The sequence below is a fragment of the Chondrus crispus genome, genomic scaffold, assembly GCF_000350225.1.
Source record: "Chondrus crispus Stackhouse genomic scaffold, scaffold_59, whole genome shotgun sequence".
Taxonomy (NCBI): domain Eukaryota; phylum Rhodophyta; class Florideophyceae; order Gigartinales; family Gigartinaceae; genus Chondrus; species Chondrus crispus.
In genome coordinates, this window is record NW_005178559.1 from 382,304 (window position 1) to 398,315 (window position 16,012).

The 16,012-nt window shown below is 52.7% G+C and overlaps 4 protein-coding genes; 2 read left to right on the plus strand and 2 right to left on the minus strand.

Annotated features, from left to right (window-relative positions):
* Window positions 1-302: 302 nt before the first annotated feature.
* CHC_T00007036001 (hypothetical protein) lies at window positions 303-2,249 on the plus strand. The gene has a single exon (XM_005710417.1). It carries the CDS (start codon window positions 303-305, stop codon window positions 2,247-2,249), a length of 1,947 nt encoding a protein of 648 aa, XP_005710474.1.
* Window positions 2,250-2,859: 610 nt separating this feature from the next.
* Window positions 2,860-3,602, minus strand: CHC_T00010168001 (40S ribosomal protein S15a). XM_005710418.1 is given in 4 exon segments: window positions 2,860-2,959; window positions 2,960-3,349; window positions 3,350-3,412; window positions 3,537-3,602. 1 exon segment carries the CDS (start codon window positions 3,347-3,349, stop codon window positions 2,960-2,962), a length of 390 nt encoding a protein of 129 aa, XP_005710475.1. The 5' UTR covers window positions 3,350-3,412; window positions 3,537-3,602; the 3' UTR covers window positions 2,860-2,959.
* Window positions 3,603-4,511: 909 nt separating this feature from the next.
* On the plus strand, window positions 4,512-8,540 carry CHC_T00007038001 (hypothetical protein). Its single transcript, XM_005710419.1, has one exon. The coding sequence runs from the start codon at window positions 4,512-4,514 to the stop codon at window positions 8,538-8,540; it is 4,029 nt and encodes a 1,342-aa protein (XP_005710476.1).
* A 78-nt stretch (window positions 8,541-8,618) lies between these two features.
* Window positions 8,619-11,333, minus strand: CHC_T00007039001 (hypothetical protein). XM_005710420.1 is given in 4 exon segments: window positions 8,619-8,860; window positions 8,861-8,933; window positions 9,054-10,700; window positions 11,080-11,333. 3 exon segments carry the CDS (start codon window positions 11,331-11,333, stop codon window positions 8,861-8,863), a joined length of 1,974 nt encoding a protein of 657 aa, XP_005710477.1. The 3' UTR covers window positions 8,619-8,860.
* Between the last annotated feature and the right edge of the window lie 4,679 nt (window positions 11,334-16,012).

The window sequence follows — 16,012 nt, forward strand, 5'->3', positions numbered from 1 at the left end:
CGCAATGCCCCCCTAAAAGGCTGGAAGGGGCCCCCCCTTTCCAAGCCCCCCCCCCCCCCCCCCCTTTTTTCCCCCCCCCCCCCGCCTCCCTGCCGCCTCCGCAGAAAAAAAAACCGCAAATCCGCACGTGTCGTGCCCCCCCCTCCCATATAAAAACTCAAACACATCTTCACGCCTCCCCCATCCCCACAGCCCCTGTCGCCCACCCTCCACCTTCCCCCTTCCCCTCCCCCCTGCCACCCACGCATCCCTCCTCTCTCTCTACCAAACACACACACAACAACCCCCCGCTTTGCACAGAAATGCCTTGGCACCCATGGCCGCTCGAGGGTCCGGCCGCGCAACCGCAACCGCAACTGCAACCACACTTCCCCGCGGCCCCCTCATTGTCGCCCTTGTCGCCGTTCGACGGCGTCGTCCTGCTGGATAACTCACCCGCCGCGTCGCCGCATGTCACCCCGGAGCCTCGCCGCGCCCCGTCGCGCGAAGCGGCCGACGTCATCCTGCTCGACACCCCGCCGCAGCAGCCGGCCCACCCCTTCCCTGAGACCATTCTGATCGAGGACAGCCCTCGGAAGCGCCGTCGCCGCGACTCGGGAGCTTCGTCGCCAATGCCGCCGCTCTCCCCGCCGGAGATCACCTCCCCCGTCATTGTCGTCGACGACGACGACGCCCGATCCATCCCACAGCCGCGCCGCACCCCCACCTTCTACCAGGACTCCACCGCATCGATTGCCGGATACCGCGCCCACCGCCGTCGCGTTGCCAGACGGACAGGCCCTATGCCCCTGCCGCGCAGAAGCTTCATCGCGCCGGACGATGTCATCGCAACGGCCGCCGCGGGCCCCCGCCTTCGCCCGCTTGCCTCACCCCACGACTCCTATGCCGTTCCGACACCATCCTCCCACCCGGCGGGCCCAGCAGCACTACCCCCCGTCTCCCCTCGTCGCTCAATGCCGCGAATCCCGAGCCACCGCCCCGGCCCTGCGCTTCGTCAATATGACTCTGCGACGAGAGCGCAAATGCCCCCCGTCAATTTGGCCAACCCGCGCCAGGCTGCGCCGACGTTGACCGCCCGCACTCGCCCCAGAAGAGCCTCACCATCTCCCAACCAGTTCGACTTCTTTCCCGCATTGGATATTTTCAGTAACTCCAATTCCCAGCTCTCGGACCCTCCCATGATTGCGTCCATGACTGCGTCCCTGGGGCCGCCAGAGACGGACTGGCATGATACCGCCTACGACCTTCCCACCACCCTGACTGGAGCTTCATCCGATCTTCAATTCGAAAGGAGGTTGCCGGCCTTCTATCATGCCATTCACACATTTGAAGAATCTCCACAGAGACCTATCTCGGATACCAGCCAGTCTGCGTCCTCCACTGTGCCGCTATCGAATTCGAATGCGGCAGGCCCGAGCCCGGCCAGTGTTCGCGCTTCGCTTCGTTCGGCCGATTATCGCCATCGTGCCGCTCGTCACATCGCCGTTCGGGCCATGCAGCAATCTGCCCTTCGTCCTCAACGCAGTTATGGAGGTCTTGCTGCTCGCGGGCTTTCTCACACCAACCGATCGCTTGGGGCGGCTGGTCCCTCTGAACTCCAGTCGAGACTCCCGGGTGCATCTTCAACCCGCAACTCTGTGGAGTCTGGCGTCCGCCATGCAATCAGGGAGGTTAGGAATGCGAGCTACTTATTGGAAACCACAGATTCCGCCAGAAACCGCCGTCGGGGCACAAGATCTCGGTCGGTCGAGACCCGTAGTACTTTGGGCTTCGACTTTTTGCGCGAGGGTCACGCGAGTGACTCAGCCGGCAGGCCTCGCCGCTCGAATGATCCCTTTATATCGCGTCGGGGTCGCGGTCGAAGGGGTTCGCAATCTCCTTTCTTCGCTAGTCATCACACTGTTCCCTTCGTGGCTACGGTCGAGTGGGCCCTCCAGGGAGATCGTCTGGACTACGAGAATTTGATTCGGTTGGATGAACAGCTCATGAGAGACAAGAACCGCGCCGACACTTCGCAGATTGACTCTCTGCCGATGCAAAAGGCCACCACTGCCGACAAGGAGATTAGGTGTTGCGTTTGCATGTGCGATGTCGAAGAGGGCGAGGAACTTCGCGTGCTGCCTTGCTCGCACAAGTACCACAAAAAATGTATCGACGAATGGCTCACTTACAATGGCTGTTGCCCAGTGGACAAAAAGCGAATTGCCCCACCGAGGTCGCGTCGGCGATGCCCTGCCCACAGCGGCTAATGCTGATGCAGTCAGCCAGGTACATGCTATCACACGGAAACAAAGATGCACAGGTCGTGCTTGTTACGGCATAGTTTTAGATGGAGAGTCTGTGGTGGTGGTTTGTGGCGCAAAAGTCCACGAGCGGCCTGAGAGTTGGAAGAGGACGCAGGAGAGACGTTTAGTGTTGAGTTCTGTGGCTTTGTTAACGTATACGCAAGCTGATCGAGATGTATCGTAGTAAAATTACCGTTTGCTCTATCCCTCAATGGAAATGTCAGATCCAATTGTGGAAGAGAGGTCACGACATTACAACTTGTGATCCAGGCTCTTTGACTGTTGTGCCAGTAGAGGGCATTGCTGGGAACGCTCATAGTTGGCCCCGCTCTTCGCCATTCCTCTTGTGCTGACATCGAATAGGAGCAGTTTTGTGCTAGAGAATCGTTCTGGTCGGTCAACTATGCCGATGAGTCGATCGGTGCGGTCAGCTCGCAAGGCACTGTGCTTTGAAAACGAAATTGCGTGTTTTTGATTATCGAGATGACAACTTTCCAGCAACAAAGATGTTTCGCGAAATGGTGCGGAACTGGTACGACGTAGATTGCGAAAGCGAACATGAAGCAATGGGTGGCAGACAACAACAGACACGATTTACTTTCCGTGAAGCTCTATCTACTCGGAGGCCGAAGAAATGAAATATGCAACGCAGTCAGTGCCAGCCGAGTATGCTTCTAATAAAAGAAGCCAAGGATCTTGCCTCCAGTGTGCTTTCGTCTGGCCTCCTCATGGTCCATGATTCCGTAGGACGTGGTGAGCATGATGAAACCAAACTGACGGGACGGGAGCAAGTTGGTGACCCACTTCTCGATCTCGTTAACGGAAACATCGAAGCGAGGCGAGATGACGCCGCACTTATTGAGGCGGCCGATAAGGTTGACGACGATCTTGCCCGCGCGATGATCGTCGACGACCTCGAACTCGCCGATGTAGCCGTGGGTCTGCATCACCTGCAGAAACTTGATGATCACCTTGGACGACGGGCGTAGGAGCACCTGGCGCTTGCCGCGCTTTTCGGCGTTCGCGAGCGTTTTGAGGGCATCGCCCAATACTGACATGCGCATCTTGGCGGAAGGGTATTGGTATCAAGCACGGTGCGTGATTGTGCTGTGAGTGGCGCTACCCTTCTAGAGTCGCGATGGTGGTTAGGGGAAATCGAAACGTAGGGAACAAGAGACAGGATTTTTCGCGAATCAGATTCCAGTTCGGGCAAAGGAAACAGATTAGCAGGTGGGGGCGGGACGCACGTACAAGGCGGAGAGCGGCGTCGAAGGTAGTAGGCTTGTCGGAGCGGCGGAGTGAAGAGTTGCGTTGGCGATCAGAGCCTGGTTGCGGAGAATGGCAGACGTTTTGGGAAGTCGCCCCACGGGCGCCGCCGGTGCTCCATGTTAGAGCTAGGGCATGCTGTCCACAGGAGTATGATTGGCGGACGCGAAGATGGCGCTTGGGTAATTAGGAAATATAGTGAATTGGAAATACTAAGAAAGAATTAGAGACCACGACGGTCATCAACTGCACACGTGTAAGAAGTGGGCTGTGCAGGTGTGCGACGCACACCTGGACACGCACACTGTGCGTGTGCAGATTTCGGTCGCCGACAAGCCATTTAAGCTAATATACGTGTACCGTACATTTTTGCGAGAAAAGGCAGATCTCAACGCCTTTTTCGTCTGGTGCTTTTGATTGGATAGGGATCATGCCTAAAAGTCCAAACCGGACCAGCTCTTAATCCTATTGGTTGGAAGGAAAAGCAAATGAAAAAAAAAAGTGGAACGTTTCTGGCCGTACGGATCTGTAAAGCGGCTAAACTGAAGTGGCACTGCACAGCACAGCAAACCAGTGTTGAGATAGCATAGATTTGCGTTTATTTTTCAGAGCAATTCTGGCGAGATATGGTGCGGTGACAACTAGAACGACAGCGAGGCGGGAAGAAGGCCCTTCCAGGCATGTTAATGCGCCACACCCAATGCCTAGCGTTTCTCGCAATTGTGCTGGCAAACGCCCCTCCATGGAGTGCCTTTCGCTTTAAGTCGTACATCCGCGCCGATTCCCCACCCCCCTCTTCGAGACCATGCTGATTGTGACCGCCCCACTTGTCTGGCATACGTCAGTCATGAGCATCACCGCCCGCTGGTTTCTTTTATTCCTGCGCTCCTGGTCCCTGTTCACTTGATCCCACCAAAGCGCACTTGGCCGCATTCTGCACACGCCTCACGCTCGCAGAGCATGTCTCCTGTTCCCGCACCGCCAACAACCCCACTACACGTCGTCCTTTCCGAGGCTTCCTACTCTCCACAAGACGAGTCTTTCCAAGTTCACGTCCACGGCATCTCAGAGGAAGACCCTCAATCGCCATCGAGCACCGTCACCGTCCGCTCCCCTTTTGTCTCGGCAGGGCATGAAGCCAAAGTTAACTGGTACTGCGAGGCTGCAGACCGAGAAATTTTTCCTATAACTGGTCGTCTCAATACCATTGACAAGCTCCTCCAAAACTATGGCACCACCTTGTTCACCATGGTCTTCGGCACCCCGGAGACCACCCTCCCTGATGACCATTTTGTCTCTATCCGCGTTGTCGGTAGCGCACGCTTTTGTTCTTTGCATTGGGAGCTACTCCGAGACCCCGCCAAGCTCCACGAGCCATCGAATGGCGCTGTTGTCTTGGACCCCACCCGCTGTCTTGTCCGTGATGTCCAGCATCGAAGCCCGCATCACATCATCCCGCATCCCATCAACTCGTATCCCACCTTGAACGTCTTGTTCCTCACCGCGAGGAGTCGCACAGACGAAAAGGATATCCCATTGCGCATTGAGAGTCTCGCCGTCATGGACAGCGTCAGAAATCACGACCTTCCTTTGCGTCTCGACCTCGTCCGTCCTGGCACCGTCACCGCCTTATGGGAAAAGCTCAAGCTGGTTAAGCCAGGCTTTTACCACATACTCCACTTGGATTGTCATGGCACAACTAGCGATGACTCCTTCCATTCACCAAATGGTATTGCCAATAATCGCCTCATGTTCGAGTGCGAGCGCTTCGGCTTCACCACCGTCTCCGGTGATGAAATAGCCCATGTTGTCGACGAATTCAAGATCCCTATTGTTATCACGAGTGCCTGCCGGTCAGGCATGAGCAACCCCGGCAGCCCTAGCTTCGCGTACGAGCTCTTCTCAAGGAGCAATGTGCAGTGCGTTTTGGCCATGGCCTTGTCGGTTCTCGTAGATACAACCGCCCGATTCGTCCGGGAATTCTATCGAGCCATTTTAGCCCCATCCCAGATGAATTCCGTTCGCGTTGCCACTACGCGAGCACGTCTGGCCATGCATGAGGACCCTCGCCGAAATGGTGTTATGGGACCAATTGAAAGGCAAGACTGGTGGATTCCGCAGCTCTACGAGAGAAAGCTTCCCAACCGTTCAGAGACTGGACTATTTAGACGGTGCAAGTGGGAGGATGCTGCCCTTCTCGTTGAGTCTCCAGAAGATAAATCCCTTATCTGGGAGGACAGTGAACTTAACGTCAAACGGAAGAACCTCCTGATCAACGAACCAGTCGACGAAACGACTTTTTTAGGTCGGAATGATGATCTCCATGGCTTAGAAGGGAAGGTTTTTTCTCAGGAGAGAGCAGATAACATTATTCTCTTGTATGGAATGATGGGGTGCGGGAAGACTGCGTTTGTCACGTACGTGTCTTGGTGGTGGAGTGTCACTGGACTTGTAAGAGACAAATTTGTGTTTCGCATGCATGAGAAGTCGTTTTCTCTAAACCATATGATATGGCACATTTACCGGCAGCTTTTTAACGTCTCTGGATATGACCCAACTGATCAAAGTGAGTTACAACGGGCAGATGACCGTCGTCGCGTAACGAATCACTTGCGGGAAAATTGTTATGTCATTGTGATTGATGGCGCCGAGAGGCTGTGCACACGTGAAGGAACGGGCAGATCTGTGTCTGAGCGCTTTGAATCGATACCTTCACAATACGAAAGTGAATTCGAAAGTGACTCTGAGGACGGTAGATTTAAATCAAGAGTAAACCATGGATCTCACGACCGAGAACAAATTGCAGAATGGCTGGCCGAGTTGCAAGGAGGAAAGACAAAGGTCCTTGTTGGGTTTCGAGGAAGTTCGGAGAGTGACCTGATGAAGTACATCAAAAACAGGTCAAATAACTTGGACCTTGCTACAATCGTGGGTAAGTATCCGAGCCGCCTCATCGGAAGCTTGTCTAAGAAATGGGCCGAAGTTTTGGTTAAGCAGCTCTTAGACGAGAGCGGTGACAGCTCCGACCCCAAGTATAAAGCCCTTTACAGTTATCCAATGCTTGACCTTTACGCTGGTAACCCTTTGGTGATCAAGCTTATTGTAGGAACTTTCAAGGCCGGGGACATGTCAAATGCCCCTCATCCGGAGGATTTGTTTGAAAGCCTTCCAAAGCACTTGACCAACCCCTCAGACTCAATGAGTGTGATGGAGAGTCTAGAATACTCATTCAACTTGCTGTCGGCTCCCCAGCAGGAAGCTCTCCTTTTTCTAGCTCCTTTCAAAGGCTCGGTTTCAGCCCAAGGCCTCACCCATTATGCCCATGCACTTGAACAGAACGATGACAGTTTAACGAAGTTTGACAGGAACGCATGGGACTCTGCTATCAAGATGGCCGTGAGATGGGGCTTGCTGACTCATCACGAGCGTATGAGCTCGCATGGAGGCCAAGAGGCCTGGAGAATCCACGCATGCCTTTCCGTCTTGTTGATGAGGAAGCTGTGCCACAAACGTGCGTGTACTTCACGAGGTACATTGAATGAGTTAACGTCTAGTAAGGGATACGCAGTCTTGGAAGATGCCGACAAGGACAAAGTTTTGCATCCGATGCTGAAGCCCATGCATGTGGCCTACTGGAAATTGTCGTTACAGCTTTACGACCTGCTCCGCGATTCCAACAAAGTTATGCATGACTTTGGTCGCGTCATGACAGAAATAGAATTCTGGAATCTAAAGAGAGTCTTGAGGTATGCCTTGGAAGAGAAACAAGCTTTCTATGGCGTTCTCCTGCCCATGTATTGGTACTTGGCGGCGAAGAACGATATCACACAGAGATACGCTCTGTGCCGAAGAATCATTGAAAAGGTCGGCGTCTATGACAGACTTGCTGATATCCCTGTCTCAAACAAAGTATATAGCATGGACATCCCACGGTCGTACCACATATACGGGATGTTGCTGGGCCATAACCGTCTGCACAAACTCAACGAGGCTGAGGAATGGTTCAACCGAACCATCAGAATATGGAAAGAATGCAATAACAGTCGCGAACTTGCAGTCACCCATCATGAATTAGGATGGGTTGCAATGAACAAACGCGAATTTTCGAAAGCTGAAAGACACTATGAAGAAGCGTTGAGGCTCAGTGATCGGCTCGGCCGATCCCGCACTCTACACAACATGGGCTTGCTTGCCGCCGAACAACGGAACTTTCCTCGGGCCATGCAGTACCACGAAGACGCCCGCCAGCTCTACGAAGAGCAAAAAGACGTTCGTGCAGTGGCGAGCGCTTACCACCACATGGCCATCATTGCTGCGAAGGTAAAGGATTTTGAAACTGCAGAACAGTACGCGAAGACTGCACTTAAGGTCCGAAAGCAAAGGGAGGAAACGGAACAGAGTGCGAATGTGTATCAGCTAAGAGGAAACATCGCACAGCGACGAGTCAGGGAAGAAGATGTTGACAGTGTAGAAGCTCACAAAAGTCTAGACTTTGCGAAACGGAAGTACACTAAAGCAATGGTTGCTTACAACTGCGACACAGGATATCACTACGGAGTCATACCAGAGCGAGAAATGTTGCACGAGAATTACGGGCTTCTCATGGCAGCACTTCGGCGCTATGCTGTAAGTGAGGACGAAAAGCGGGAACTGCTTAGAGCCGAAATGGATTCATACCTACATCTCAAGGACGGTGCATATCCAAAGGCAGAATACAACCTGGGCTTGCTTTACGAAGAGCTCGGGCAAGATGAAAAGGCGTTCGCATGCTACTGTTGCGCTGCAGATCTTACATCCGGCGTGGTTGAGGGAACTGCTGAGTTTGAGGCCTGCTGCAGGGCGCAGGTCGCAAAAGCCCGTTGCTTAGCGAGAGGCAAGGGCGTCGAGCAAGACGAGCACAAAGCCATTGGTATTATGTTGAAGCTACAGGGGGAAATTGAAGAAGAAGATCCCTTGATCTCACTGGGTCTCCCGGAAGAAGTCACATGAAGCCGAGGTGGGACCCAAGCGAACACCGAAACGCTGTTCGGCTTCGCAGGTGGGGGAGCGATAACATAGGTTTCCGAGAAAGATGAGATTGCAAGTTACTCGTTTACAATATATTCCTTTGCAGGTAGGGTTAGAGGCAAAAAAGGTCTGGTTGATGTCGCTTGCAAGATCATTGAGCACTTGCAAGATCATTGAGCACTTGCAAGACGGACAATTCACATTGCGTTGCCGTGCACATGTGCTTGCCGGACTCTATATCCAAATATCGAAAAAGGATCTCAAGTACGTCACGCACATGCGGACCACCGTCATGTTTTTCGTCATGTTATAGCAAAAGTCGAATCATGTTTCGAACGCATGTGTCGATCTCTGTCAGACTTTTTGAAGAACCGGCTGCAATAAATCAAACGTCGAAAGGACATTATTAAGGAAATGTTAGACTCATCACACTCATCAAAGCTATTGCAATACGGATACATAGCGGCGCACGGAAAACTAATTCGATGAACATACCTTTCACAGTTCGGAAAACTGCACTTATGCTGCCGAACTTTTTCATGCACACAGAGGCGATGCTCGTTGTAGTGGCCTTTGTGCCGAAAAGTCCTGCCGCAATCGCAAATAAAGAGCTTTTGTTTCTGCTTCCCTTTCCGTTTTGTTGTGTTAGTATTCTTCTGAATATGCCGTTGTCCTTCGACGTTTCGAACGCCATGACTCATGGTGACGTTTGAAATGCCATGACTCATTATGTTCGATACGCTTTGACTGATGACATTGGATACGCTATGAGTCATCGCATCGGAGCTCTGACCGATGATGTCCGATACGCCATGACTTATCACGTTTGGCGCGCCGCGACTCATTGCTGTTGAGTGCGCGTCGGACGTGGCCTCTGTCCCAACACAAGTAGTCCACGAGTGATTTGTTCGGCCACCGCTGGCTCGTACAGTGATGAGACGGCGTTTTGTCGTTGTCGATGCGGTCGTCTGAACTCGAGGATCGAGATCGGGATCACACAAAATTGGTTTCTCTACACAATCGACAGGTTGCTCCTCTATAGTGAAATCTTCGGAGTGGTGCTCGACCATATTCTCCTCCTTCACGTCCACGATGCCAGCACTGTTTGTTGCAGTCCAATCTTCATCCTCGGATTCGATTATGCCAAGGATCCTGCGGTCGCGTCTTTCTTCCGCCGAACGGACAGTATCGTCAGTGCGTGGACTTGAAAGAATCATATCCGTAGACTCGAAGAACATCTTGAAAAGCTCGCTACCGATAGGAGACCTAGCCTCAACGCCGAGCTCACAATTCTGTTCCAAGGCGAACTTTCCCGTGCCCTCGCGGTTGCCTTGCTCGGAGATAATCTTGTATGAAACCTTCATCTTGGCTGGTCCTGTGCGCGACTTCGTGAAGGCTGCCAGCCATGTTTCCCAGTTGTGAGGCAGCTCAAACCTTTTGGGATTGTGGGGAGACGAATACGTAGACGGCTCGCATTGGCACTTGACTATGCCCTCTGGTTCGCACATGGAGCAACTCGAAATTTCGTGAGTGCGAATCTTCATGATGACCTTCTTGGGGTGTTCCGGGCGATGCTTGCTGAGCAGGTTGTCCTGGGAGAGGAACACGCCTTTGTGGTCGCGGTCGGCATAGGCGAGTATGAGAGACTCTGCTTCATAGTGGCCATCCTGGGTGATGTTATGCATGGAAACGCAAAGCTTGCCGTCGTCAAGCCATTCGTACTCCAGAAAGGCGAGGGCATCTGGAAACGAGAGGTCGACGACGAAGCGACGACAGATGGTTCGCGGCGGTGGGGAATAGCCTGGAGAGGAGAGCCTATCGGTACCGTCGGCGGTGGTGGAGGGCCTTGGGCCGTAGAGCTGGCCGAGGACAAAGTGCTTGCGTGCGTACATGGGTACAATAAGGGAAGCAGTGGGGGCGACTGGGGAGCCCGTGGCTGCAAAGGCGTGAGGGGAGGGGGACTTGGATATGTAGGTCGCTGAAGATCTGAGGAGGTCTGTGCTGATGTCGCGGTCGGGATCGTGGCTGTGGAGCCAGCGACATAGTGCTGGTTCGTTGGAGACGATTCCTAGAATGGCAGTAATGGGAGCCATCGTAGGATCATGCACGCGGTGGGGATATTTGGGAATGGGTCGAGGAGAACTTCCCAATAAGGGAGGAACTCCCCGACGTTAGAGCGATCACAGGGTTGGTGAGAGCAAAGTAGCTGTGTGGATGGAGTGGGAAGAGGGGAGATGAAGCGATAAAGGAGGAGGATAGGTGCAGGTACGGAGAGGGGAGCGCGGGCACGGGGAGGGGGATGGGCGGGAGGTTTATAAAGGTCGGGATGTGATTAGGGGGGACGGCGAGACGAAAATAGGAGGGGACGGTGGGGGGGCCAGGAGGCAGGGAGATAACGGTAATGAAGGGGGGGGGATGGAGGGGAGGGGGAGGGCCTGGTAAGCGGGGTGGGGGGGGAAGCGAGGGAGGTTGGGGCCCGGTAGAGGGTGAGGGAGTGGTTAAGAGGAAGTTGTGGAGTTACTCGGTGGGGAGGTGAGGTGTGGTTAACGTATTGAGGAAAGGGGTTGCGCACGGGGAGAAGGGCAGTGGATAGGAGTTAGTAGCAGGCGTGGGATATGCGCGCTTCCTTTGCATGAGGCGCGCCGCCGCCCAATGGCACCGCGCCAATTCGCTTACAATGGGTACAACCACGCCAGAAACGACCCCGCCAACACGCTCAGTCGCCCCCCCAAAACTTTTCCATTTTTCACTCTTCCACGCCGCACGCAATCTCATCTCTGATTTTCCCCCTATCTCTTTTCGCACCCCCGCCGCTACCGCGAGTCATCTCTTTACCCCCCTTGCACACGCCCCCTCTGACGCCCTTCCCCCTCAATCGCACCCCCCCGTGTACCCTGCAGCAACCCCATCCCCCCACCCCCTCCCAACAAACCCGCCTCCCGTATACACAACAAAGCACCTTCCCCCTCTGCCCGCGGCACCATCGGTATATGCCGGTGTATGCCGTTTGTTTAACTTAATGTGTACCTTATCATATACCTTACATCTTTATTTACAACAGAGCTAAGACCCCTCTGCCCGCCTTGTCCAGACACGGCCCGCGTCCACCGTCGGACATTATCCTCCCCGCATTCCATAACCTTCCCAAGAAGATGAGAACAATGTTCGTGCGGAAAATGCCCAACTCTCCATCTGTCTTGTCCATCATCTCTTGATTCCGGCCCGTTCTTCCCACACGTAATTACAGACCCCCCCCCGCTATCTACAAAATGTACCCTCGCTAGGTTTGATATTTTCAACAGGTACATAGTACAGAACAGAATCTCGAGTTCGTCGTATAATAAAGCCGTATTTGAAATACAATACTGCCAGTATTATAAAAGTCGCCCGCATCTCATCCCTTCTCAGGAATCTTTGCAGACACGCTATCTCCGGCTGTACCTTCCCCGTCTTCCATATGCTCTCCCCGACGTTTGTTGTAGAACACAAAATATAAACATTGCCGAGCCGCGCGACTGTCCCCCCAACTATGCCGGCGTTTTTTCACTAGCGTTAAAAGATCTGACACTGGGTTGTACATGAAATCGGCGTATTCGACAGCGTACGCCCATGTCCAACCCCTGCCCTGTTGACTAAAGAAACATCCAGGCGCCTGGCTGGTAACACGTACAGTACATGTTTACATGCAGTAAATGTTTACATGCTTTTGCAAAGTCAAGAGCAACTCAGCATGCTATGTTGGACGAGCATTTCTAATGTTTGTTTCCGAAAACAAAGCTCACCAATGGTGCGCATTGACACTTCGACATACAGTACAATTGCTTGCTGGGTGTAATTGCGGGCTGCGAAATCAGTTCGATAGGCTTTTGAATAGGGTATCCTTACAAAACTGTTGAACAAACGATCGAGCAGTTTGTCATCCCCGAGCTTCGTGCTCTAGGCACCAAGAATAGGTGCCGTTTCAGGAAAGGAATGTTCAAAGTGATGACATAGCCATGGGCTGTACTCAGATGAATTTGAAGACAAAGGTGTGAGGGCGCTGGTGCGCTTGTTGTTGGGCCAAGGATCGAGGTGTGTAGATACAGTAGCGATGAGTGCATTGAGCCTCCAAACTCATAAGTGATGATTCCATGTTGTTGATGATGGGATGAAGCGAATTGGTTTATACATGGCGGGCCGCTGTGAACAGAAAATATTTTTGCCCTTCTCGCGCAAGCTGTACGACGTCTACTGGTAGGGTAGGATTATTCGCGGTGTGTTTTTCGCACGAATATTGTAGGATGAGACGTACAAGAAGTGTAAAGCAGGACGTTGCAGAGGGAAGACGGGGAGCGGCATGTTGGTATATTAGTGAGTGCATGGTACTGTTGGCACTTTGATTCGAGAAGGTATTCGTCCATACAATCCGTATCGTCTAGACGTGGCGAAGGTATTTTGTCGAACCTCACGGGAAAGCCAGGGCTGATCTCCTCCCAAACTGAGACATTAATGGGCTGATGATTTGAGACCAAACTGGGAAGCACGTGCTTCCGTACTGTACCTCGATACGTATCTGATTGTTCTGATAGGGACTTGTCTTCGGCAGGTCGTGATAGAAGAGGTTGATGATTTTGGGCGTGGGGTGTGGGCCGTGGGCGCGGGGTATCTAGGGGGGAGGGAGTGTGTAGGGGAAAGTCTTGTAGCGGCTGCATCTGGGGAGATCGTGTCTAGGTTGCGTGGAGAAAATAATTCAGCCGTGAAGGTATTGCAAACGGGTAGCATACTGGAATATAGACTAGTTTCTATGTGCGAGTACAATACAGTGCTGTACTGTGGGATGTAAGTTGTGCATGGGTAGTTGAGTAAACTTGATATGTTGGTCGAAGTAAGGGGATTGGGGGCCAATCGAGGGTTGGTGAAGGAGAAGGGGTTGGGGTTGGAGAAGGAATTTGAGATCTTGTGAGGGAGAGAATTGTGGAACCTGACCGGGGGGGAGTGTGCACCGTGTGCACGGAGGAAGTTTTACAGTTGTCCTCGATGATCACACGACGCTGCGCGTACGGTACCTTCAGCTGCAGTGCAGTTGTTTGTTATCATCTTCTATCACCGGGCATCATAGAGGCAGTTCATGCATAGGCACATAGAGTTGTTGCTTACACGTGTTCGGTATCAGAAGGGGGCCCTGTCCCCCTCTGCTCCAGTTGTCGCAACGCCATTGGCGGGTGCGGGCGTACGGCACGAGGGAGTGGAAATTCCCTGCGGGCGTTCAGTGCGGGCATTCAGTGAGGGCCGGTCTTAGCAGAGCACGTTCTCAGTGGAACAGTGCCCAACACCCGGCGCCCCGTCGTGCGCCAATGTACAAACTTGTGTACAGTGCCTGTACAGTACACAAGTTTGAACTGAAGAAGCGGGGCCGGTGGCCCGTTTTCTCCCGCCCCTCTCCTCTGTGTGTCGCCCCTTCACCACTACGCCCAATGAGAGTGCAGAACAAGTTTCGATGGAGGCGTTTTGCAAAAAAGACCTTTGAAAGCCTTTTGAAAGGCTCAAATCAGTCCTCCCTCCCGCAGGTTGACTGAGGTGGCGCCAGACTCTTGTCCTCCGCCGCCGCTTTTTTTGCGTGATGCACGTTGCGGCGCCAATCCTACACCCCACCCCGACTTCCACTTGGCACATCCACAGCGTTCCGCCGCCTTGCGTCAGGTTCGCCTCCTATAATCCCACTTTGGCCCGATCCACGCCCTCCATGGAGGGGTCATTCACATCGGAAACGGGCCCTTAACCTCTAACTAGAAACCGGGTACAACATATACTAATGTACGTATACCTGCAAACCATGTAAGGGTAAATAATGATAATCATTATTACCCTTATTCCGCCGCCACCAACTGCCACAGCCATGCAAGGTGCCCGGAGAACGGCACCACAACCTACTTTCACCCCCAATTCTCTCTTTGCAATCGCCTTCCAATGCCATTATAAATGGCGAAGGAGATCATCAATCTACGCATTGTGTGTACGCCGCACCCTCCGCCTCCGTTTTCCTCCGCATTTCATACTGTACAATATCCTTCCCAACCTGATCCATCATTGAGGCAATGCACAGGATCGCTATCATCACATACTGTATCGACATGCGACATGGGTATCGTCTGTGACCATAACCAAACTACTGTACCGTAACAGATAGAAGATATTCGTATTGTCGTACGGTCCTCACTGTAGCCCCAGATCACAACAAACTACATAAACATCTCCAGCCAGAGTGTGTCGCACTACAGTACCTTGTTTGCTGTCAGGCACCCTCAAACTGCCTCCCTAATTGACCTCTGCTACCTATCCTCAAAAACCAACATGTCGATGTCGACCCTCATGCAGCACGTCACACCATTTACTCATCTTACGGTTATCCTAGGTGCACCGCCTTCCCATATCTTTCATTGCTACGAGCCCTTACTCTCCACAACTTCTCACATTTGCTGTCTGTTCCTGCCTTTGTTTGCATCCCACTTTTTAAACCTATTCTACGTCCACACCTCCAAACAGCACCCCTGTTTTGTACAGTAATATCTTTCCCCCCTCTGCAAACGTACAACATTGTCCAAAGTGCCCACAGCCCTGTACAGTAGATACACACAGTCGCTCAAAGTCGCTCGCTCTCTCACAATTTTCAGAACACTCTGGCCCGAACACAGCACTTCAGCACTGTACACTACCCGGGTACAGTATTCCGTCTATGGTTGAGGTTCCTGTATGACGTAAACACCGTGCCATATTTGTCTCGTACTCAAGGGTATGCTTTACACTCGGAAAGAATCTCGATTCAGCCACCAGACTACCCGTACAGAACGACACCACTGTTTACTTTTATAGCGCTGCCCTTCCTTATTCCATTGCCGTGTCGAGTAAGGGTGCTCCTTCTGCCAAACACGCTGTACCAAGGGTAATTTACTGGTACAAAAAGGACAGCATTTTTAAAATGGAGGCGTCTCATTTTGATTGCCCCGTTGGGTAAATAGCCAGCCCAGCCCTTCTGTCTTCCAAACAGCAACCGCTGCTTTTTTCACTTCCGCCTCCCTGAGATTTTCCCTCGCTGTAGGATTTCTCACAGGAAACTCTGCTCCGCTCCAACACTGCAGCCTGCTTCTCCACCCTCCACTTTTCCACGCGCCGTCCTGCTCTTTCCTTGTACACAATCCGCGGCGGCGGAAACGGTTTATTCGCACCATATGCCGAGAGAAATATAGATATGGACAGTGAGATTGTACCGCACCAGACAACAGGTAGGCGAGTTGACGGCAGAGGAGCAGGAGGTGTTTGGTTGGAGTTAATTTTAACTCGCGATAAGCGCGCTATAGCCGCAAGATATTGTACAGTACGTCTTGTGAGAGAGAGACCGTAAGAGAAAAAAGAGGTGTGAAGGAAAGCTTCTGGAAGGTCCTTTGTTTAAAAAGTTTATACGTCGGTTTTGAAAAAAC